General features: G+C 41.3%; 1 protein-coding gene across 1 annotated transcript; it reads right to left on the bottom strand.

Moving 5' to 3' along the window:
• LOC129480825 (zinc finger protein 33B-like) lies at positions 1-24,363 on the bottom strand. Its single transcript, XM_063637105.1, has 5 exons — positions 24,186-24,363; positions 21,827-21,885; positions 5,738-5,864; positions 5,371-5,466; positions 1-3,401 (listed from the first exon to the last, which is right to left on the bottom strand). The coding sequence occupies exons 1-5, from the start codon at positions 24,361-24,363 to the stop codon at positions 3,352-3,354; spliced, it is 510 nt and encodes a 169-aa protein (XP_063493175.1). The 3' UTR covers positions 1-3,351.
• Positions 24,364-25,668: the final 1,305 nt, after the last annotated feature.

Genomic DNA, 25,668 nt, shown 5'->3' with positions numbered 1-25,668 from the left:
TTATTTTTTGAAGATTCAATTTTATTGTTTTTCAACAGGAGATAAAACAAAATAAAAATTATCAATCCAAATGAGAGAAAACGAGGAAAAAAAGGAAAAAGAACAAATGAGCAAGGAGGAAACACTCAGCAAAATAATATGAATCCAAACATTAAAAAATTATATTAAATATATGTGGTTGAAATATCACAATTAAGAAGTAGAAGGCCAGGCGTGGTGGCTGACGCCTGTAGTCCTAGCACTTTGGAAGACCGAGGCAGGCAGATCACTTGAGATGAGGAGCTCGAGACCAGCCTGGTCAACATGGTGAAATCCTGTCTCTACTAAAAGTACAAAATTTAGCTGGAAATAGCTTGAACCCGGGAGGCAGAAGCTGCAGTGAGCTGAGACTGTGCCACTGCATTCCAGCCCAGGCAACAGAGTGAGACACCATCCCCCCCACAAAAAAAAAAAAAAAGTAGAAGTTTTCACATAAGGTATAAAAGCAACATCCAACCGCATGCTATTTTAAGAAATTCATGGCTGGGTGCAGTGGCTCATGCCTGTAATCCCAGCACTCTGGGAGGCTGAAGTGGGCGGATCACAAGGTCAGGAGTTCAAGACCAGCCTGGTCAACATGGTGAAACTTCGTCTCTACCAAAAAGACAAAAAATTAGCCAGGTGTGGTGGCACATGCCTGTAATCCCAGCTACTCGGGAGGCTGAGGCAGGAGAATTGCTTGAACCCAGGAGGCAGAGGTTGCAGTGAGCTGAAACTGTGCCATTGCACTCCAGCCTGGGTGACAGAGCAAGACTCCATCTCAAGAAAAAAAAGAAAAAGAAATTCACTTTAAATATAAACAGATTAAAAGTATGGAAAAAGCTAAATAAAATTAAAAGACAACTGGAAGAGCTAAATTAATATCAAAGTAGCATTTAGAACAAAGAGTATTACAAGGTATAAACAGAGACATTACATAATTATTAAGTGGTTAATTCATGAAGTGGACATAAGGATCCTAATATGTACAAATTAATAATGCTCCAAAATTCATAAAGCAAAAGCCAAAATAATCAAAAGGAGAAATTAAATCTAAAATTGCAACTGAAGACTTCACTGTTGTGTATCACTGACACAGAAAGTTTTTGAGTGTTAGTCCTTGACCTCATTTTCCCATTAGTCCTATGATTTTTATTGTACTCATTTGCACAGAGCAGTGATTCTTAGGAATGTATACACTGCATTTTAACATAATTCACTTTATTAGAATACTGTCATTCTTCCCACTTGTTTTTAGCCTCCACTTAATCAAATTAAATACAGTCTATAATGCCCAGGTTTTCAATAACACATTCTCACATTTGCTTTAGAATTAGTTCCTCAATTAAATTCAGAGGCTACCACCAATATTTTTACCATGCTTTTTGTTTCACTTCTTGGTTATCTGATATTCATCCTCTAATAAAAGGTCTTAGGGACAAAGGGCCCAGAATCCTTGCCTATTCAAAAAAAGGTTTCCTCTTTTTTGCTAAAGAATTGCTCTTTAACCTGGTATAAAGTTCTTAATTTGACCCACCCTAATGATTTTGTAGCAATTGCTCTACAGACTTTTATCAGTTTTGTTTAGCAAATTTTGTTATGGAAAAGGCTGAGATCAGCTGGACTTTTTTCTTATATTGATTGGCTGTCAAAATGATTATCTTTGAAATCTAGTAATATTATTAGGAATATATCACAATGTTGATCATTGTTGTTCTGCCTTCCTGAGGGATGGTTTGTCTTTTTATGTAGATTCAATTGTATCTTCTTTTCCCCAAAAAGTGTTATTGGAATATTTTCAATATTGGTTCTATTTATTTCATTTTCTACTTTGGGGAATGAACCGTATGTATGGTATATATGTGAAGTATCTTTTATACTAACTATGCAATATTCACCTTTTATTTACTTCAGTTTCTTCTTGCTTGAAAGGCTTTCCACATTTATTTCTAATCTACATTTCAGCAACGCCTATTCTTTGAGACTCCTCCAATTTGCTTTTATTTTTTTTGAGATGGAGTTTCATTCTGTTGCCCAGGCTAGAGTGCAGTGGTGATCTTGACTCACTGCAGCCTCTGCCTGCTGGGTTCAAGCTATTCTCCTGCCTCAGCCTCCTAAGTAACTGGGATTACAGGTGTGCCACCATTCCCGGCTAATTTTTTCTATTTTTAGTAGAGATGGGGTTTCACTATGTTGGCCAGGCTGGTCTCAAACTCCTGACTTCTAGTGATCCACCGGCCTTGGCCTCCCAAAGCGCAGGGATTACAGGTGTGAGCCACCGTGCCTGGCCCCAATTTGCTTTCTTTACTGTGATTCTTATTTTCTCTTCCAATTATTTGCTCAGCCTGACATCCCAGAATGCATTTTATTAAATGAATTAAAACATTATACTGTTGCCTTAACATCCTTCTTGAACTCTCATATCATGCAGGCAATCAATTCAATTAGTCCTTTTTGAAATTCATGGTTTATTATTTGGCCCAATTATTTATCTACTTTATGTCCACTTTGATCAGGTGACATTTCATCACCTACTTTTTTTTCCTAATCTTTTTCACCTCTTTATTCTTGCAGTAGTTTTGTGGGGCATTTTATGCTGGTTCCTTTTGGATTACTCAGCTTCAAAGGACATGAGCTTTTACACCGCATCAGTTTTACTAGGTAAAAGGAACAGAGCCATGTATTAACCTAACAAGAGAGCTTCTTATGAACAAGTGTTTTGCACATATACCAAACTCAGTTTATGCATCAACCCAGACTGTCGCTCCTTTCTTGCCAGAGTAGCCTTAGTAATGGCTTACTCTGTTATCACCCTCTTGTACTTTCTCTTCGTCCTAACCAGCCTTACTCCCCATTTCCTCACTTCTGTAGTAGGTCTGCCCATCCTGACCAATAGTTATCGAGTAAATTTTTATTTCAAATTGTTTGTAGGAATACAAGCTAAGATAGCATGTAAGTTTATTTCCCCACATACAGGTGTCTGTAACATTTTTTTCTGAAATGGAAACTCTCATTTCTTGCATTGTCACAGGAAAATATGACTTGTGTGTCTGTTTCCATACTTAACCCTACATCAGCTTCACAGAACCAGACTGCATTCAAAAGAGCTCCAGCTGTCCTGTGCACAGCACTGATGTTATTGCAAGAGAGATTTAAGCTTTGCACCTCAGAGTATGTACTTTGTCTCTCTCAAGTATTTTACCAGTTCCTTCAAGCACCAGAAATGTTTTTGTTTCTTTTCATCTGCTGGTACATATAGCCCTCCTTAATTTTTCAGTGATTCTGGCAGCATTTCCACTTGTATTGATTTGGGGTTTCAGATATCCTCTATTGTCATGAGATAAAGTTTGTGTTGCTCTTTTTCCTTATTGCTTCTGGAGGATCTGTAGACAGAGACAGAGAAAATGCTGACTTTACACATCCTGCTTCAGAGAAGCTCACTTTGTCCTTGAAACACTGTCTTCACTTGGCTGCAGGATACTACATTCTTTGTTTTCCACTCATCCCCAAACTGCTTTTTCTTTCTTCTTTGCTCAGTCTCCTCACTTTCATGACTTCTGAAAGCTAATGACCCAGGGGACAGCCTCCAGTCCTACCCCAAAAGAGAGGTTATCTAATCCATCAGCTTTAAATACTAAACTTAAAAACTGTTAACTACTGCCATAAGCTGATAATTTCCAAATAAATATCTTCCTCTTGGACTTGCCCCAAACTACCTGCTTATATGCCCAAATGCTTATTCGCCACGTAAACCTGGATACTTTATAATCACCTGAAACTTTATGTGTGCAAACTAAACAATCCCTCCAAAACTGTTTCTCCTCAATATCCCCCAACTGGTACCCACTTATGCAACTGTTCTGGGTGAAATCTTTGGAGTCACTCTTGACTCCTTTCTTTCTTTCATGTTCCATATCCCACTCAATAGCAAATGTTACTGGTCCCACATTCAAAACATATTGAAAAGCCAACCACTTTTTAATTTTTTTTTTGAGACAGAGTCTTGCTCTGTCACCTAGGCTGGAGTGCAGTGGCGCAATCTCGGCTCACCTCAGCCTCTGCCCCCCGGGTTCCAGCAATTCTCCCACCACAGCCTCCTGGGTGGCTGGGATTATAGGCTCATGCTACCATGCCTGGCTAATTTTTGTATTTTTAGTAGAGACAGGGTTTCACCATGTCAGCCAGGCTGGTCTTGAACTCCTGACCTCAGGTGATCTGCCTATCTCGGCCTCCCAAAGTGCTGGGATTACAGGCGTGAGCCACTGTGCCCGGCCAAAAGCCAATCACTTTTAATAATCACCACCACTCCAAAGTGTAAGCTACTATTGCCTTTTTGCAGACTGAAATACTCTCTTGACTCATGTTCCTGCTTTCATCCCTCTGTCCCCAGTAGTATTTTCTTTGCTTACCAGCCAGAGATATTCATTTCAAAGACAAATTAGCAAATGTTCCTTATTGGATCAAATCATACCAATAGCTTCTCATTTTACTCAAAATAAAATCATAGTCCTTATCATGGCCATATGGCCCTACATAATTTGGGCTCCCATTACCTCTCCAACATCAACTCATACCACTCTTGCCTCACTCATTCTTTTCAATCCACACTGATATTTGTGCTCCTCAAAGACCACACGTGCACTCCTGCCTCAGTGCCCTGCACTTGATGCTTTCCCTGCTATCAAGACTACCGCCAACTCCCACCCTCATATCATTCAAGTTCACAGCATCCAAAAGCCCACATTTCTAAAGTTTAACACTCCATCATTCTTAACCTTCTTTAATTTCCTTACTATTTTACATGACCACTTGGCATATCTGTGCATGTGTGGTAGTGTTGTCATTTTTGTTCCTTATCTTTTTCTCCCAATCAGAAGGTAAGCTCCATGAGGTCATGGATAAAATTCAGTTCACTACTCTATTTCCAGCACCTAAAACTTGAGTGACACATAGTGGGAATGAACATATGAGTACACTGTTCTTTTTTTTGTTTTTTTGAGACAGAGTCTCGCCCTGTCGCCCAGGCTGGAATACAGTGGTGCAATCTCAGGTCACTGCAACCTCCACCTTCCTGGTTCAAGTGATTCTCTTGCCTCCGCCTCTTGAGTAGCTGGGATTACAGGCACCTGCCATCATGCCCGGTTAATTTTTGCATTTTTGTAGACATGGGGTTTCACCATGTTGGCCAGGCTGGTATCGAACTCTGACCTCAGGTGATCCGCCCATCTTGGCCTCCCAAAGTGCTGGGATTACAGGCATTGAGCCACTGTGCCTGGCCATGCAAACTCTTGAGAATTAAAAGAATTTATACCATGTCACTGGCATCCTTCTGCTTGATACATGCCACCTCACCTGGGTATCTCTGGCCTGGGGGCTCTTCCTTTAATATCCATGGCTGCTCTCCTTGTTCCAATTTGAAGATCACTTCTGTTTTAGGGACGCAATATCCTGTGAATGGGAAATGACATGGAAACTGGGTGAGGATAATGGACTTTAGGACCTCTGAAAGAGGGAGAAAATGAAACTTCAAAAGCCAATTTCAACCACGTGTGGAAAAAGAAAACAACAACATTCTTTATAGCACCCTGAACAGTTCTTCTGCTTAATACCCTGAAGATCAAGTTTATTATAATTAACCTCAACAAAACTTCCACAAGTTTCAGCAACCAAGAAAATATGTACACACTAGGAGTCTACATGAAAAACAGTTCCTACCTACCCACTGAGACGAGGTGGCTATAGTTCTCTAGCATCACATCCCTGTACAGTGTCCTCTGAGCAGGGTCCAGATGCTGCCACTCCTCCTGGGTGAAGCCCACAGTCACATCCTCAAATGACAAGGATCCCTGAAACAGTACATTCCATTCAAATTTAAGCAATCAAAATTTAAAGACATAAACGCTATAAGAGAATTATTATAATGTTCACTATTCACAGTTAATCAGAAAATGTGTCATAGGATGTCTACTTTTGCACTGTACTTGGTTGGAAAAAAGAAATCATAATAGATATACCCCACCACCATGATAAGTAATTGGTGTCCCACCATGTGCCTATGTGTCACAAAGAATTCTACTTTGGGGGAATATGAAGACAACTAGAACAATGTTACTGTTCTCAAGGCAAATACGATCTGATAAACACAGGCAAACATATAATCACATACTACAATAAGATGTTGCAGGTACTATAGCGAAAAGATGTAAAAAGTTATCTAAGCTTACAAAGGGGGAGAAAAGTTCTATTCCGGCTATTCGGTTGGGTTTCACTGAGGAGGTAAAGATTTGAATTCTTAAACAACTAGAGTGTTATTCATGAACCCAGGCAATAGCATAAGAATGGATACAGCTATCACATGTAGTTAAAGGAGTAACAATAAGCACACAGAATAGTATTGCTTGAGACTCTGATAAGATAAAGAACTATAGAGGTATTCAGGGAATGTTATTGAGTAATTTTGGACTTGTTCCTATAGAATTAGGGGTATCCTAAATATTTGGACATTTTCAATCCTGGGTAACCTTCTTCTTTTTTTTTTTTTTTTTTTTAAGATGGAGTTTCGTTTTTGTTGCCCAGGCTGGAGTGCAATGGTGTAATCTCGGCTCACCGCAACCTCTGCCTCCTGGGTTCAAGCAATTATCCTGCCTCAGCCTCCCTAGTAGCTGGGATTACAGGAATGTGCCACCACGCCCAGCTAAGTTTGTATTTATAGTAGAGATGGGGTTGCTCCATGTTGGTCAGGCTGGTCTCGAACTCCCGACCTCAGGTGATCCACCCACCTTGGCCTCCCAAAGTGCTGGGATTACAGGCATGAGCCACCGCTCCTGGCCCTATCCTGGGTAACCTTTTTATTAATTTATAAATTATAAACGTATATTGCCAATCTACGTATTAAATTTCACTCTTTTTCTTAGATTATAATATATGTAGGTAGGCATTTGAATATTTTCTTCTTTAATCCAATGGACTGTCTTATCTAGCTCAGAGATGACTGACTGCTGTGGGTAGTGGGAAGCCAATAAGTAGACACAAACCAGCAGAGAGAGAAAGAAGTACCATTCCCAGGTTAGCAACACAAACAGCTGGTAAATGTTCATGGCATACACTGAGAACTGGAAAATAGGGGAAAAAAATAGGTCAGAGTGGAAAAGTGAGTGGAATAAGGCAAGAAAAGATATAAAAAGTTATAAGAATTAGAATAGAATAAAGCTATCTCTATCTGCAGATGTCATAATTCTGCATGAAGAACGTGCAAAAGAATCTACAAATTATTTTAAGTAAGAAGTGAATTCAGTAAGTTTTTGGATACAAGATCAATGTATAAAAATCAAGTGGAGGCCGGGCACAGTGGCTCACGCCTGTAATCCCAGCACTTTGGGAGGCCCAGGAGGGCGGATCGTGAGGTCAGGAGATGGAGACCACCCTGGCTAACACGGTGAAACCCCGTCTCTACTAAAAATACAAAAAATTAGCCGGACTTGGTGGCATGGGCCTGTGGTCCCAGCTACTTGGGAGGCTGAGGGAGGAGAATTGCTTGAACCTAGGAGGCAGAGGTTGCAAGAGCCGAGATCGCACCACTGCACTCCAGTCCAGATGACAGAGCGAGACTCCATCTCAAAAAATAAATAAATAAAATCAAGTGGATTTCGGCTGGGCATGGTAGTTCACACCTGTAATCCCAGCACACTGGGAGGCTGAGTGGGCAGATCACCTGAGGTCAGGAGTTTGAGACCAGCCTGACCAACATGGAGAAACCCCATCTCTACTAAAAATACAAAATTAGCTGAATGTGGTGGCACATGCCTGTAATCCCAGCTACTCGAGAGGCTGAGGCAGGAGAATCGCTTGAACGTGGGAGGCGGAAGTTGTGGTGAGCCAATATCGTGCCATTGCATTCCAGCCTGGGCAATAAGAGCAAAACTCCAGCTCAAAAAAAAAAAAAAAAATCAAGTGGATTTCTATATACCAACAACTAATTGTTTCAAAGTACCACCTACAGTGCCATCAAAAACATGAAATAGCAGCCAGGCATGGGGGCTCACACTTGTAATCCCAGCACTCTGGGAGGCCGAGATGGGCGGATCATGAGGTCAGCAGATCGAAACCATCCTGGCTAACAGGGTGAAACCCCGTCTCTACTAAAAATGCCAAAAATTAGCCGGGTGTGGTGGCGGGCGCCTGTAGTCCCAGCTACTCGGGAGGCTGAGGCGGGAGAATGGCGTGAACCCAGGAGGCAGAGTTTGCAGTGAGCCAAGATCGCACCACTGCACTCCAGCCTGGGTGACAGAGCAAGACTCCATCTCAAAAAAAAAAAAAAAAAAAGAAATACCTGAGAATAAATCTAACAAATCATTTCTAAGACAATTACACAGAAAATGATAAAGCATTCTCGAGAAAAACAAAAGAATATCTTTAAAAAAACAGAATATCTTTAAAAATAAAGGAACTAATTATATTCATGGATTGGACAACTCAATATTACAAAGTTCTCAATTCTCCCTAAACTGGCCCATAAATTCTAGGTAATCCCAATCAAAAGCTTAGCAAATATTTTTGTGGAAACTGACAAATTGATTCTCAAGCTTATATATAGAAATTCAAAGAATCAGCTCAGTGCGGTGGCTCACGCCTGCAATCCCAGCACTTTGGGAGGCCAAGCCAGGCAGATCACAAGGTCGGGAGTTCGAGACCAGCCTGGCCAACATGGTGAAACCCCATCTCTACCAAAAATACAAAAATTAGCTGGGCATGGTGGTATGCACCTGTAGTCCCAGCTACTCGGGAGACTGAGGCAGAATCGCTTGAATGTTGGAGGCAGAGGCTGCAGTGAGCTGAGATCATGCCACTGCACTCCAACCTGGCAACAGGTCTCAAAAAGAAAAAAAAAAATTCAAAGAACCAAGAATGTTCCCAACATCATAAAATTAAGGCAAAAGGCCGGGAGTGGTGGCTTACGCCTGTTAATCCCAGCAAATCTGGGAGGCCAGAGCAGGAGAATCACTTGAACCCGGGAGGTGGAGGTTGCAGTGAGCTAAGGCTGCGCCACTGCACTCCAGCCTGGCCAACAGAGCTAGACTGTGTCTCAAATAAATAAATAAATAAAAATGGAGGCAACATTTTTAAAACTAAAAAAAAAATTTTTTTAAACCACCAAGAATGGCCAAGGCAGTCTTAGAGAAGAACAAAAAAATGTGTGAACTCACACTAATTGTGGTTGTCAGAATTCTAAGATAAGTCTCAATGACTTACATCATTATATAATCTCCTCCCATTAGTGTGAGAATTTGTGGCTCCAGCAAAGATTATATTACATTATATGGCAAATGGATTTTGCAGTTATAATTAAGATACCTTAATCAGTTTATTTTGAGTTGATCAAAAGAAAGATTGTCTTGGTGGGCCTTACCCAATCAGGTGAGTCCTTAAAAAGAAGGTAAAGTGGCCGCACGTGGTGGCTCACACCTGTAATCCCAGCACTTTGGGGGACCAAGACGGGTGGATCACGAGGTCAGGGGTTCAAGACCAGCCTGGCCAACATGGCCAAACCACGTCTCTACTAAAAATACAAAAATTAGCTGGGCATGGTGGCGCATGCCTGTAATTCCAGCTACTCAGGAGGCTGAGGCACAGGAATCGCTTGAACCTGGGAGGCGGAGGTTGCAGTGAGCAGAGATCGCGCCACTGCACTCCAGCCTGGGTGACCAAGTGAGACTCTGTCTCAAAAAAAGAAGGTAAAGTATCAGAGAAGAGTTCCTACTGGCCTCTAAGAAGAAGCAAACCATTATGGGTTCTCATTTATGGGAAATGAATTCTGCCACATGTATATGGGGGACTCTGAGCCTCCATTAAGATTAGGTGTCTCAGGCAATATCTTGGTTGCGGCCTTATGCCTGAGCACAGGACCTAACTAGCCCATTCCTAGACTCCTGATCCATGGAACCTGAGGTAATAAATTTGTGTTGTTTTGTGGCAAACTTTGTGGTAACTTATAAAGAAGCATTAGAAAACTAACACACTAGTGGATATAAGAATTTATTATAGAGTAATTTAAGACAGTATTGGTGAAAGAATACATTGAAACACCAATAGAAAAAAAATATGGTCTAGAAACAGACCTTCAAACATGGATACCTGATTTATTTTTAAAAGTTTCACAGCTGAGCAGTGAGGAAAAGGATAGTCTCAATAAACTATGCTGATTAAATGGGTTTAAATATAGGGAAAACTTGACTTCAATCTCACACAATATGTGACAATCAATTCCAGATGAATTGTAGGTTAAAATGTGATGAGTAAAAACAACAGAACTTCAAAAACATAACATGAAACTATATTCACAAGCAAAGTTTTTTTAAAGCAAGATACAAAAGTACTAACCATAAAGGAGAAGACTGAAATAAACTGGACCACATTAAGAATGTCAATTAATCAAAAGACACAATTAATGCAAAAAAATGCAAATCAGAAGAAAATATTAACAACATATCGAACTTTTAAAGGGACTATACCAGAATATATAAAACACTTCTAAAATCAATACAAGCAAGACAACCTAATAGAAAAATGGGGGAAAGCTCTGAACAGTCATTTCACAAAAGATAACACTAACATGGCCAATAAACATGCTAAAAGTGCTCACCCTAAATAGTCAACCATTGGGAAAGATTATTGGGAAGAGGATGTTCACATAGTCTCCATATTCCACCCAAAGATTATTAGTTTAAAAAAAGGAAAAGAAAGTCTGCTTTTCAAATGGAGCTATTTGGTACCATTACAAATAGTGGTACAAAGAGATCATATAAAAAGTACATAATAAACTGGCATAAGATAAATGTATAGGCCGGGCGTGGTGCCTCATGGTTGTAATCCTAGCATTTTGGGAGGCCGAGGTGGGCAGATCACGAGGTAAGGAATTCGAGGCCAGCCTGGCCAACACAGTGAAACCCTGTCTCTACTAAAAATACAAAAATTAGCTGGGCATGGTGGCAGGAGCCTGTAACCCCAGCTATTCGGGAGGCTGAGGCACAAGAATCACTTGAACCTGGGAGGTGGAGTTTGCAGTGAGCTGAGATCGTGCCACTGCACTCCAGCCTGGGCGACAGAGCTAGACTCATTCTCAAGGAAAAAAAAAAAAAAAGAAAAATGTATAATCTGAATCTAATTGTGAGGAAAAACAAATCAGTCAAATACAGATGTGCAGGCATTCTACAACAGTGCTTCTAAGCATGGTTGCATATCACCTGGGTATAGGAATATTTAAAGAGCTTCAAATGATTCTAAAGAGCAGTTAAATTCAAGAATAACTGTTCACCAAGACTCCTGACCAGGACTTATTTTAAATGTCCATTACTATGAAGGAATTAAAAAAACATCTTTGATTGGCTCTTGGGCCCAGCAAAGCTACAGAGGACATTTTTGGGGAAAACGGAAATTTGTTTTGTTTTCTGAGACGGTAGCTCATTCTGTCACTCACACTGGAGTGCAGTGGCACGATCATAGCTCACTGCAGCCTTGACCTCCCGGGTTCAAGTGATCCTTCTGCCTAAGCTTCTTGGGTAGCTGGGACTAAAGGTGCACACCGCCATGTCCAGCTAATTTTTAAAAATTTTTTGTAACATGGAGTCCCATTATGTTACTCAAGGCGGTCTTGTACTCCTGGGCTCAAGCAATCCTCCCACCTTTGCTCCACAAAGTGTTGGGATTATAGGCATGAGTCACTGTGTCTGGCCTGGAAAAATTACATATAGATAAAGACAGAGAGAGAACATGTGGGAAGAATACTTAAAACTGTTGAATCTAGGTAAACTGGTGTTTATTGTCCTTTTTTTTTGAGACCATAGGTATCTGTAACTTACATGACAAAGAAAAGGCAAAGCGTTCCTAAAAATACAGAAGGAAAGGCCGGGTGCGGTGGCTCACACCTGTAATACCAGTGCTTTGGGAGGCTGAGACAGGCAGATCACCTGATGTCAAGAGTTCGAGACCAGCCTGGTCAACATGGCGAAACCCTGTCTCTACTAAACATACAAAAATTGGCCAGGCACAGTGGCTCACGCCTGTAATCCCAGCACTTTGAGAGGCTAAGGCGGGTGGATCATGAGGTCAGGAGTTCATGATCATCCTGGCCAACATAGTGAATCCCCATCTCTACTAAAAATGCAAAAAAAATTAGCCGGGCATGGTGACAGGAGCCTGTAGTCCCAGCTACTCACGAGGCTGAGGCAGGAGAATCACTTGAACCTGGGAGGCAGAGGCTGCAGTGAGCTGAAATCGTGCCACTGCACTCCAGCCTGGGTGACACAGCGAGACTCTGTCTTAAAAATAAATAAATAAATAAATAAATAAATATACAAAAATTAGCCGGGGGGGTGATAGCAGGTGCCTGTAATCCCAGCTACTTGGGAGGCTGGGGCAGGAGAATCACTCGAACCCGGGAGGCAGAGGTTGCAGTGAGCCAAGATCGCACCACCGCACTCCAGCCTGGGCGATACAAGAAGACTCCATCTCAAAAAAAAAAAAAGATTACCCTTTAAAGTAAAAAATAAAATAAAATGTAAGTAAAAATTGCATTGAACCATTCACTCCTATCAGACTGGCAGAAAACCAAAAGAATAACACATACACTTAGTTTGGTTTGCTACAGGTATAAAAGCATACTCATATCCTGCTCGTGAGAATACAAAATAAGCAGCCACTATGAAGTGAAATATGGCAGTATTCAGTTACATTATATATGTATGAATTTACCACTGGACCTAGAAATCCCACTTCTAAGAATCTACCACAAAGACACATTAGCCAAAAATTGAAAAGATGGGGCCAGGCGTGGCTGCTCACACCTGTAATCCTAGCACTTTGGGAGGCCGAGGCAGGTGGATCACCTGAGGTCAGGAGATCAAGACCAGTCTAACTAATATGGTAAAACCCCGTCTCTACTAAAAATACAAAAAAAAGTTAGCCAGATGTGGTGGTGGGCACCTGTAATGCCAGCTACTCAGGGGGCTGAGACAGGGAGAACCTCTTGAACCCAGGAGGTGGAGGTTACAGTGAGCCAAGATCATGCCATTGCACTCCAGCCTGGGCAACAGAGCAAGAATCCGTCTCCACAAAAAAAAAAAAAAAAATTGAAAAGATGTAGGCACAAAGCTAAAGCAGCATTTAAATTTGCAAAAGACTGGAAACAACCCAAATGTTGATTAGCAAACAACTGGTTGAATGTATGTCGTACACTCATACTACAGAGTGCTAAGCGACTGAAACAAGACCTGAGGAAGACCTGCATATCCCACTGCAGAGTGAACTCCAGGTTCTATTATATGACCAAACGAAGTCTGAGAAAATCAAGTATAATGTGGCAGATTCTATATACAAAAGGAAAATATGTGTATCCACATACAGATCTGCTTATATTAAAAGTAACAATAAAAAGATAAGTCATAAAACAAAATGAATCATTCTTCATAAGGTGAGGAAAGGAACAAGGAATCAGATGGAGGGAAAGGGATGAATCTCAGACTGATCTCTGAATATACTTTGCTTTACAGATTTGTCTTTGGAAACATTTAAATATTTTTCATAATTATAAAAAATGATTCTCAAAATAAAAACTCTAAAAACAAACAGCAATGAAACAAATAAATCTAATTATATCTAAAGTTGATGCCGTACCACTCAGAGAATTATTTCTGCTAAATTTAAAACAAAGGAATCTAACTGTATGTCACAATGGGGCTGTGCCCTAAGGACAAAAGAACTGCAAAATAAATTTTAAACTGGTTTCAAAAATATTTTGTTAACAATAATATTGGTATTGTTATTTTGGTATATTATGCTTTACAGGATAAAGCAAATAATCATGTTAATGCCCTTTGGAATATAGATTTTCAAATTAAGAAAAAAGGCCAGGTATGGTGGCTCACAACTATAACCCCAGCACTTTGGGAGGCCAATGCGAGTGGATCACTTGAGGTCAGGAATTGGAGACCAGCCTGGCCAACATGGTGAAACCCCCTCTCTTCTAAAAATACAAAAATTGGCTGTAATCCTAGCACTTTGTGAGGCCAAGACAGGTGGATCACTTGAGATCAGGAGTTTGAAATCAGCCTGGCCAAAATGGTGAAACCCCATCTCTACTAAAAAAAAAAAAAAAAAAAAAATTAAAATTAGCCAGGTGTGGTGGTGGGCACCTGTAATCCCAGCTACTTGGGAGGCTGAGGCAGGACAATCGCCTGAACCCAGGAGGCAGAGGTTGCAGTGAGTTGAGATAGCACCATTGTACTCAAGCCTGGGCAACAAGAGTGAAACTCCGTCTTGGGGGAAAAAAAAATTAGCAGGGCATGGTAGCAGGCGCCTGTAATCCCAGCTACTCAGGAGGCTGAGGCAGCAGAATTGCTTGAACCCAGGAGGCAGAGGTTGCTGTGAGCCAAGATGGCGCCACTGCACTCCAGGCTGGGTGACAGAGTGAGACTCCACCTCAAAAAATAATAATAAGCTGGGCACAGTGGCTCACGCCTGTAATCCCAGCACTTTCGGAGGCCGAGGCAGGCAGATCACCTGAGATCGGGAATTCGAGATCAGCCTGACCAACATGGAGAAACCCCATCTCTACTAAAAATACAAAATTAGCCGGGCATGGTGGCACATGCCTGTAATCCCAGCTACTCGGGAGGCTGAGGCAGGAGAATTGCTTGAACCAGGGAGGCGGAGGTTGCAGTGAGCAGAGATTGTGCTATTGCACTCCAGCTTGGGCAATAAGAGCGAAACTCTGTCTCATAAAAAAAGAAAAATAACACAAAGATTACTATAAAGTATTTCAAATTTATAAATTAGTAAGAAATATAGAACAAAATCAATAGAAAAGTACGTAACGTATATCAACAAAAGAAAACTGAAAGGCTCAACCCTACAATCAGAGAAATTCAAATCAAAACAATGAGGTTTTCTTTATCCATCAGATTGGCCATAATTTTAAAATATGACTATATTAATTGCTAGGAAGAAGATAAAGAAAATGGTACTCTTTGCCAGGCGCAGTGGCTCACGCCTGTAATCCCAGCACTTTGGGAGGCTGAGGCGGGCGGATCACAAGGTCAGGAGATAGAGACCATCCTGCAAACATGGTGAAACCCCGTCTCTATTAAAAATACAAAAAATTAGCTGGGCATGGTGGCGGGCGCCTGTAGTCCCAGCTACCCGGGAGGCTGAGGTAGGAGAATGGCATGAACCTGGGAGGAAGAGCTTGCAGTGAGCGGAGATTGCGCCACTGCACTCCAGCCTGGGTGACAGAGTGAGACTCCGTCTCAAAAAAAAATAGAGAAAATGGTACTCTCATAAACGGCTGTGGTATGGTAACTTGGCAGACAAACTGGGAGCACCAAGTAACTCTGGAAATCCTTTCTCGCTCTGTTGCCCAGGCTGGACTGCAGTGGCTCAATCATAACTCACCACAGCCTTGAACTCCTGGGCTCAAGCCGTCCTCTTGCCTCAGACTCCTGATAAGCTGGAACTAGAAGCATGCACCACCATGCCCAGGTAATTAAAAAGATGTTTTTGTAGAGACAGGGTCTCCCTATGTTACCCAGGCTGGTCAAAAACTCCTGGGCTCAAGCAGTCCTCCCACTTTGGCCTCTCAAAGTGCTGGGATTACAGGTGTGAGCCACTGTGCCCAGCCTGGAAATCCTTTCTCTTTATGCAGACAAAGTAAAGGATGTTTACTGAAGTATTACACACAATAAGGAAAAATGGAAATGACCTAAATGCCTTTCAATGAAAAAAATGGATAGGTGCAGTATGGTCTCAGAATATATGGAATAAAAAGGAATAAACTAATCAACTTGGATAGATCTTCAGTGCAATATTAATTTTTTTTACAAGCTGCAGTAACATATATACGAAATGAGATGGGCTATATAATTCTAAAAAACATAGAAACAAAAATATATACTCTTCCATGATACAAACATACATCTCCATGTACTTATACAAAGAGAGTAAGAAGCCAATGCATGTATGTAAATAGGATGGAACAGGGAGTCAAGGATCAAAACGCAGATGTGGTGGGCTGAACAATGGCCCCACAGATATCCACGTCCTAATCCCTGGAACCTGTGGCTATGACCATAAATGGCAAAAAGGACTTTGCAGATGTGATTACGAAACTTGAAAAGGGGAGATTGTCCTGGATTATCCAGGTGGGCCATAAATGTAATCGCGTGTCTTTATAGGGAGTCAGAGGGACATCTGACTATAGATAAGAAGGCATTTTACAGACAAAGGCTGACTGAAGTCATCACGTGCTTTGAAAATGGAAGGGGCCATGATAACCTGAAATAGGCAAGAAAACAGATTCTCCCTTCCCAGCCTCTAGAAGTTACCAGTCCCGCCACCACCTTGATTTTAGCCATATAAGACTAATTTCAGACTCCTGATTTCCAGAACTCTAAGATAATAAATGTGTGGTTTACACTACTACACTCGTGATAATTTGTTTCATTCAGAAACAGGAAACCAATACATGGAGGATATGTTATTTACCATGAGGCTGAAAAGATTCCTTGAATGAGATGTCATTAGAAGGAAGGTAAGAGAAGAGGGTGGTGTGGTGCCACAGGAACCAGCAGCACAGGCTGTGCAGAAAACAGGCAGTAGGGTCAGGTGCTGCAGAAAGGTCAACTAACTCAAAACCTGCAAAATACTGGTGACAGACTGCAGTCTGGGAAAATAGCAGAGAGGGGAACTCCTAGGGACCATCCCTCCACAGAAATATGGGAAAAAAAAGTCAGAGCAGCTTTATTAGAATTCTGGAATATAGATAAAGGTTTATAGCAACTAAGCAAATCTTAATCAGGAGAATGGCAGCTGAAACCTGGTAGGAAAGATCTATGTTGTTTTAACTCACCTTCGCCCCATCCCCCTCACAAGCTGTATGAGTTTGCTAGTGCTGTCATAATAAAGTACCAGAGACTGGGCAGCTTGAATGACAGAAATGTATTTTCTCACAGTCTGGAGGCTAGAAGTCCAAAGTCACGGTGTCAGGAGGGCTGCTTCCTTCTGAAAGCTCTGAAGGAAGGTTCATAACACTAGGATTCTCTCCTTGGCTGGTAAACAGCCACCTTCCCCGTGTCTTCACATGGTCTTCTTTCTGTACATCTCTCTGTGTCCAAATTTCCCTTTTAAATGGACACCAGTTGATATGGTTTGAATTTGTGTCCCCGCCCAAATCTCATGTCAAACTGTAATCTCCAATGTCGAAAGAAGGGGCTGGAGGGAGATGACTGGATCATGAAGACAGATTTCCCGCTTGCTGTTCTCATGATAGTGAGTTCTCACAAGATCTAGCTGTTTTTAAAAGTGTGTAGCACCTCCCCCTTCACTCTCTTCCTCCTGCGCTGGCCATGCAAAATGTGCCTCTTTCCTGTTGCCTTCTTCCATGGTTGTAAGTTTCCTGCAGTCTCCCCAGTCATGCTACCCGTACAACCTACGGAACCGTGAGCCAATTAAACCTCTTTTCTTTATAAATTACCCAGTTTCAGGTGTTTCTTTATAGCAGTGCAAGAATGGACTAATTAATACACCAGTCATATTAGATGAGGGCCCACCCTCATGTCTTCACTTTAACTTTATTATCTCTGTAAATAATCTATCTCCAAATAAGGCAACGTTCTGAGGTACTGTGGGTGGAGACTACAATGAGTGAAATTTGCAGGAGGCACAATTCAACCCATAACACTGACTCAGTAGCAGTCCTTAAGATGAAATCCCATATTCCTGGTGTGAGTTCCCAGTGCTTGAAGGAGCAGAATAGAGCTGGTTCTCAAACAATTGGGGTTGTCTGTTTTGCTCTGTCTGGTGGTGGCCGAAAGAGTAACACACAGTGCTAAGAACTCTCAGACAGAGAAATGACAATGTGGCAGGCACCTATTGAAATCATTTAAAGGTAATGAACCAGCTGTGGCCTTCGGGGCAAAGGTTATCAGATGGGGTGAACAACAGATACCTAAAAATAAGCCTGGGAGGAAGAGTGAGATGCTTTTGGGCTTTGGAAAAGCTTCCATATACTCCTGGGAATCCAGATGATGACACAGAAATCTAGGACAAGGCCCATGTTCAGAAGAGATCTGAGAAGGCCCTAATCTTTCACCTCTCTCAAGTGGTAAAACTATCTCTACTTGTAGATGACACAGTCTTATGAACAGAAAATCCTTGAGAATACACAAAGAAACCATTAGAGATAATAAAGAAATTCAAGGCCGGGCGTGGTGGCTCATGCCTATAATCCCAGCACGTTGGGAGGCCAAGGCGGGCAGATCACGAGGTCAAGAGATCGAGACCATCCCGACCAACATGGTGAAACCCTGTCTCTACTAAAAATACAAAAATTAGCTGGGCGTGGTGGTGCATGCCTATAGTCCCAGCTACTCCAGAGGCTGAGGCAGGAGAATCACTTGAACCCAGGAGGCGGAGGTTGCAGTGAGCTGAGATTGCGCCACTGCACTCCAGCCTGGCGAAAGAGCAAGAGTTCATCTCAAAAAAAAAAAGAAAAAAAAGAAATTCAATAAGTTGTAAGACCAAGATTAACACAGAAAAATTAGCCGTTGTTCTATAGCAATTAACAATCCAAGAAGTAAATTTTAAAAACAATTTATAATTAAAAAAAAATTCTAACTACAATAGCATCAAAAGAATACTTAGGAATAGATTTAACCAAGGAGGTCTAAGACTTATACACTGAAAACCATAAAACTTTTGCTGAAAGAAATTAAAGACCTAAATAAAGGGAAAGATATTTCTTGTCCATGAATAGAATACTTAATATGGTTAAGAAGGCAATACTTCCCAAAGTGTTCTACAGACTCAATACAAAATCGAATAACATTTTTTGCAAAAACGGACATGACTGTCAAACTCATGGAACTGCAAGAGACCCTGAAGAGCCAAAACAATCTTGACAAAGATAAACAAATCAGGACTTACACTTTCTGGCTTCAAGACTACTACAAAGCTACAGTAAACAAAACAGTATGGAACTGGCACAAAGACAGACATATAGATCAACTGAATGGAATTAAGAGTCCAAAAAGAAACTCATACATCTATGGTCAACTGATTATCAACAGGGGTGCCAAGACAATACAATGGGAGAAATAACAGTTTTTTCAAAATTAGTGTTGGGACAACTGGATATCCACAGGCAAATAAATGTGAAGTTGGACCACTTCCTCACACTATAAACAAAAATTAATTCAAAATAGGTCAAAGTCCTAAATGTAAGCGCTAAAACCATAACACTCTTAGGAGAAAATATAGAAGTAAACCTTCATGACCTTACGTTTGGCAATGGATTCTTAGATATGACATCAAAAGTATGTGCAACAAAAGAAAATATAGATTAACCAGACTTCATCAAAATTAAAACCTTTTATGAATTAAAGGATACTATCAAGAAAATGAAAACTCATAGAATATTTGAAAATCACATATCTAATAAGGGTCTAGTACACAAAAGTACTCTTACAATAAACCCAATTTAAAAATGGACAAAGGACTTGAATAGACACTTCTGCAAAAGAGATATGCAAATGGCCAAGAAGCACCTGAAAAGGTGCTCAAATGCATTAGTCACTAGGAAAAAGCAAATCAAAGCCACAATGAGATACCACTTTACAAACAGTAGAATGGCTAAAATTTAAAAAATAAACAATAACAGATGTTATCAAGGATGTGGAGAAACTATAATCCTCAAACATTATTGGTGGAAATGTAAAATTATGCAGTGCTGTGAAAAAGTTTGGTGATTCCTCAGTAAAAGACAAAATATATGATCCAGCAATTCTACTTCTAGGTATATATCCAGAAAACTGAAAACAGGTGTTCAAACAAAAATTTATATACACACATTCATAGATGTACTATTTGCAATAGCCATTAGGTATAAACAACCCAAACATCCATCAACTGATGAATAAACAAAATGAGGTGCATCCACGTAAGAGATTATTCAGCAATAAAAAGGAATGAGGTCAGATACATGCCACGACTCAGATGAACTTTGAAAACATTATACTAGGTGAAAGACGGATATACAGAACACATATTGGCTAGGCACAGTGGCTCACTCCTGTAATCCCACCACTTTGGGAGGTGAAGGTGGGAGGACTGCTTGAGCCCAGGAGTTCAAGGCTACAGCGAGCTATGATTGAGCCACTGCACTCCAGTCTGCCCTGTCTCTATTAAAAAAAAAAAACAAAACCCATAGTGTATGATTACATTTATATAAAATATCCAGAATAGGGAAGTCCATAGAGACAAAAAGTATATTAGTGGTTGCGAGGCAGTGCACTCAGAGGCGAATGGAAAGTGACTGTAAAGCATATAGGTTTCCTTTTGGAATGATGAAATGCTCTGGAACTAAATAGTGATGATGGTTGCAAAACATTGTGACTATGCTAAATGCCACTGAATTGTGCACTTTAAATCGTTAATTTTATGTTATGTATATTCTACCACAATAAACAAATATATCATTGGTGATGTTTACAGACCAAAGTCCAACAAATGGTAAGAAATAATCCATTCTGCATGAAGCATGGGTTGAAAATTTGATTAAGTGCAGAAACATTTGCCAGAAAATAATCTCTTAACTAAATATTCTACAGATTAAGCAAGACTAAGAATTTTGGAAAGTGATTTTAAAGACATACAGTCAATTTATTCTCTATATGTTTAAAGTTTTATGCAGAAAAAAACAAAAAACAAGACTAACTGAAAGCCATTTACATGGGCTCTAGTAGCATGGTCCCTAAAAAACTTCATTAATTCAGTGTTGCTGAGTACCTTGCTTTTTGCTTTCACTAAAGAATAATTACAGGTATTTATTTCATGGTTGCCACCAGAAGGCTGTCCATAATTGTATAAAAAGCAAAAAAAAAAAGGCCAGGCACAGTGGATCACAACTGTAATCCCAGCACTTTGGGAGGCCGAGGTGGGCAGATCACGAGGTCAGGAACTCAAGACCAGCCTGGCCAACATGGTGAAACCTTGTCTCTACTAAAAATACAAAAAATTAGCCAGGCATTGTGGCACTCACCTGTAGTCCCAGCTACTCAGGAGGCTGAGGCAGGAGAATCGCTTGAACCCTGGAGATGGAGGTTGCAGTGAGCCGTGATCACACCACTGCACTCCAGCCTGGGCGACAAAGCGAGACTCTGCCTCAAAAAAAAGGAAAAAAAAATATTTTTTTTTCAGCTTTCAGTATCAGTCTTCACATATGTACCAAAAGGAACCAGGTAGCATCATTCTCATCAGCAATGAAAGCCATTAACAGATCATCTCTCTTTGCCATAGTTACCAGAAAGGTCAGAAATCTTTGCAACTCAAATCTGATAACTAACTCCACATGATGTGTGTGTGTGTATATATCAATATATACACATATACACATATATACAGATATCAATACCTGTGTATGTGTATGTACATTACATATATACACATATACATACACATATATATGTGACATATATATGCCAACTTTGCCCTTCTGATCTGCTATTCCAATGCTATTGGCCTATACACCTGAACCCTAGCATCATCGCCTGTAATCTTGTTAAAAATAAAAATTCTCAGGCCCTGTTCTGTTTTAACAAACTTTCCAGGTTACTTTTATGCACACTGAAGTTTGAGAATCATTGTGTCAACCCTGTTTCTTTGAAGTTCATTGTATCTATTTCGACTTTTCCAATTTAAGTGTAAGGGTCAACCCGCTAAGATCCACTGTAAAACAAAGTACAGAATTACTTCATCAGCTCACATAGGATTTCTTCATTTTCTGCTGATCCCGGAAAAATGTAGAAATCTCTGAAGGTTTATCTGGGATTAAAAAAAAATGAAGCAAGTCACTAGAAATATGAAATGCTTTGGATTTGCCTACTTAAAAAACTGCAAACATTACCAGGCGGGGGGTGGGGGGGGGGCGGTAAAACGTCTCTCTGTGGGAGAACATCCCTTTCAACCTGGAGAAGAGGCAGGAAGAAACCCATGAAGATGCACCCACGTGTCTATTGGTGACAGTTACATGATCATGTGGAGCTTAGATGTGTCCTTTTTTTTTTTTTTACTGAGTGGATATAACTGTTTTCAGCTGATTTTTTAAAACATGTGTACCACTTTGTGTTCTCAAAGAAATAAAACAATTATCAAAAAAGATTAAACAAATCACAACACACTAAAGGCAGTAAAGCTATGTAAGCTTTCATCAGAAGTTTCATCGAACATGGATTTCTTTTTCCTCGTTTTACTCCTTAAGTTAAAAGAACTCAACCAAAGCTATGAAAGAAGGATTGGAGGCACTTTAAGGTAAGGTAACTTAAGCTGTTTTTTCTACAGTATATGTAGTTTCTCAAAAGACTGCCTTTTAAAGATGTCTGTTTTAACAGTGATAATGTGATTAGCACCGGGCCGGGTGTGAGGAGACTCGTCTACTCTCAGCTCTGCCATTAACACACAACCAGGGAAATTCACTTACACTCTCAGGGCCAATTTTTCCCAACCTCAAACAAGACAAACAGAAAACCTTTCTTGTACTACTGTCGTACAATCTCAGAAGAAAGGAATTCATCAGCATATCTTTTGATGCCAGATTCATGGAGTGAAAAGATCTTGGGATCTGGGAAGAGGGAGTGAAAAAAGAGTGGGGGCTATACTGGGATTGGTGAAGACGGAATGTACTCAGCTGTAACTCTAAAACCACTTTACCCACAGCATGTCTCCCAAACTTCTCCAGTGAAGCTATATTTCCTGCATGGCCTAACCCCTCCTTCATTCCTCTCAGCCCACTTTCCTACTCTCTTTCGAAATCTAGTGCAGATCTTCTCTGTGGTGTGTCTTCTGGATGTGGTAACATCATCCAAATCTTACTTATTCTGAGCATTGTGTGCAAATCTAGTATCTGCTCCTTTCTGGGAGCTATTGCCTCTGCTCAGAAACTCCGATTTGGAGTGGTTCTTTTCCACGTGGATCTTGTTCCTCAAGATGTCTTATTTCACAAGAGGTGCTTTGCTCCAAGGAAGATAAAAAATGCACCTAAAGGACAAATTCATTTTAACTTAAATCCTTACTCAAGGCCACAGTTTAACTCTGAATTTTCCTGTTCCATAGACTCTCAGATCAGACCTTCAATAAACACAAACCAAGGCTACTGAGAACATAGATCAATCTGGACTGCGCAGACACCTAACTCGGGAACAATACGCTGCCTGTCCCAAGAGCTCCGAAGACACATCTGGAAATCCGAAAAACAGAACTGCTACATGGTAAGAGTCAATCCTTCACATTATTTCTCCACACTTCAAATTATTTCTGCTAACTGCTGTAAAGGATGCAACGCTGGCTTTTATAAGCAGGATAGTACATCAGACCACGGCATTTGGAGGAAGAAACGTCAGAGTTCATCCTCTAGCGTGTTTACCTGCTAGCTAGCTGTGCGACTCTGGGCATAACACTTTCCTCTCGGTCTCCTTTCCTTATTTGTTGGAGCGGGAGTTATACTGACCTGAGAACGAGGTTATGAGCATAAACTACTAAGAAACATGTTTTCATTAACAGCAGCCGCTGTGACTGACTGCGGGCACTGCCACCACGTTCCCGAATCCTCCGCACAACCCCCTGAGGAGGTATTAATTCCCCGGTTTCACACGTGAGGAAATCAAGTCTCACCTTGATTTCACTCATCTCTCTCACTTGACAGAGATGATTTCACTCATCTCTCTCACTTGACAGAGATGATTTCACTCATCTCTCTCACTTGACAGAGATGATTTCACTCATCTTTCACACTCGGTGCCGCCCGGCACGAAGGCTCTCCTCGACCCCTCCCGCGGCCGCCTGGTCCACACCGCCCGCTCTGCCAGGAGTCGGACACTCGGACTCCGCGGCCTCCCGCACCCGCCTCCCCGGGTTCCCTCGCCCCCGCGTTCCCCAGACCCGAGCTCCGACCCCTCCCTCGACCGTGCCGCCCCCACCCCGCCGTCCCTCCCGGGTTTACGCGCAGGCGCTGGTGTTCCCACTGTCGGGCGCCCACCGCCTCCTGCCCGCCTTGCCTCCCGCTGCCCAAGCCGCGCAGCACTTCCCATTCCCCTTCGGCTCGCCGCCGCTCCCAATCCGAGTCGGACCTGAGCGGCGGATAGACTTGGGGGTTCGGAGTATGTCTTCCACTTGAAGCCGAAGAATCTCCCAGAAAGAACGCCTACGCCATTTGCACCTGCGCCGAAGGAGCCTCAGGGAGCTGTCCCATGAGCATGCGCGCTGAGCCCAAGAACGTGCGACTCCATTTCCCAGAAGCCTGCTCATCCACGGCCTTAGGGAAAGTCGGAACGTTCCCAGCCAGTGTGAGGAAGGAAGCGAAGATGTAGGTCAGTGTGAATTACGAATCAGAATGAGAAAGTTAATTCGAAGACTAGAAAATTAAAATACTAATAATAAAATAAAAAGTGTTTAAAAGTAAACAATAAAAGAGAAATTATTTGGGTGATGGGTACACCAGAAGCCCAAACCCCACCAGTTCGCAACATATTTATGTAACAAACTTGCACATGTAGATGTGGATAGAAAGATAAATTTTAAAAAACAAAAACAACAAAAAAGGAAAAATCTTAGCGTGTCTCTCAGCAGTGAAAAATGTAAGCAAGTTGGCTCTTCAAATGTCAAAAATAAATCCAGAAGTAGGTAAAAGAAACTGTTCGAAAAGTCTATTGCCCCTTGTTGCGGTGGCTCATGCTTGTAACCCCAGCACTTTGGAAGGCAGAGGCGGGAGAATCGCTTAAGCTCAGGAGCTCGAGACTGCAGTGAGTTATGATCACGTCACTGCACGTCAGCCTGGGAAAGAGTGAGACCCTGTTTAAAAAAAAACAAAAAAAAGGAAATTCTGCAATATGAGACAAACGGATGAATTATGAGGCCATTATGATGCATTGTACGTGAAATAAGCTAATCACAGAAAGGCAAATATTGCATGATTTCTTTTATATGATGTATCTAAAATAGTCAAGTTCATAGAAACAAAGAGCTGAATGGTGGTTGCCAGGGTCAACCGGGTGGGGAACACGGGGGAGTTACTAATCAACAAGCATAAAGTGTCAGTGAAGCAAGATGAATAAGCCCTAAAGATTTGCTATATAACATAATACCTACGTTCAACAATGTATTGTACACAAATTGCTAAGAGTAGATTTCATGTTAAATGTCCTTACCACAGAAAAAAATTTTTAAAACTCAACAATTAGGAAACAACCCAATTGTATTAGTCTGTTCTCACATTGTTATAAAGAAATCCCTGAGACTGGATAATTTTAAAGAAAGGTTTAATTAGCTCATGGTTCCACAGGCTATACAGGAAGCATGATGCTGGCATCTGCTCAGCCTCTGGGGAGACGTCAGGAACCTTCCAATCATGGCAGAAGGCAAACAGGGAGCAAGCAGCACTTCACATGGCTGGAACAGGAGAAAGAGAGAGAGAAGGGCAGGTGCCACACACTTTTAAATGATCAGATCTCATGAGAACTCGCTATCACAAGAACAGTATGGGGGTCAGTTGCTAAACCATTCATGAAAAACCCAACCCATTGTAGCAGGACGAGCCGAAGACAAAACCCCTCA

The sequence above is a fragment of the Symphalangus syndactylus genome, chromosome 4 (assembly GCF_028878055.3).
Source record: "Symphalangus syndactylus isolate Jambi chromosome 4, NHGRI_mSymSyn1-v2.1_pri, whole genome shotgun sequence".
NCBI lineage: Eukaryota > Metazoa > Chordata > Mammalia > Primates > Hylobatidae > Symphalangus > Symphalangus syndactylus.
This window is presented reverse-complemented; position numbering and strand designations above follow the sequence as displayed.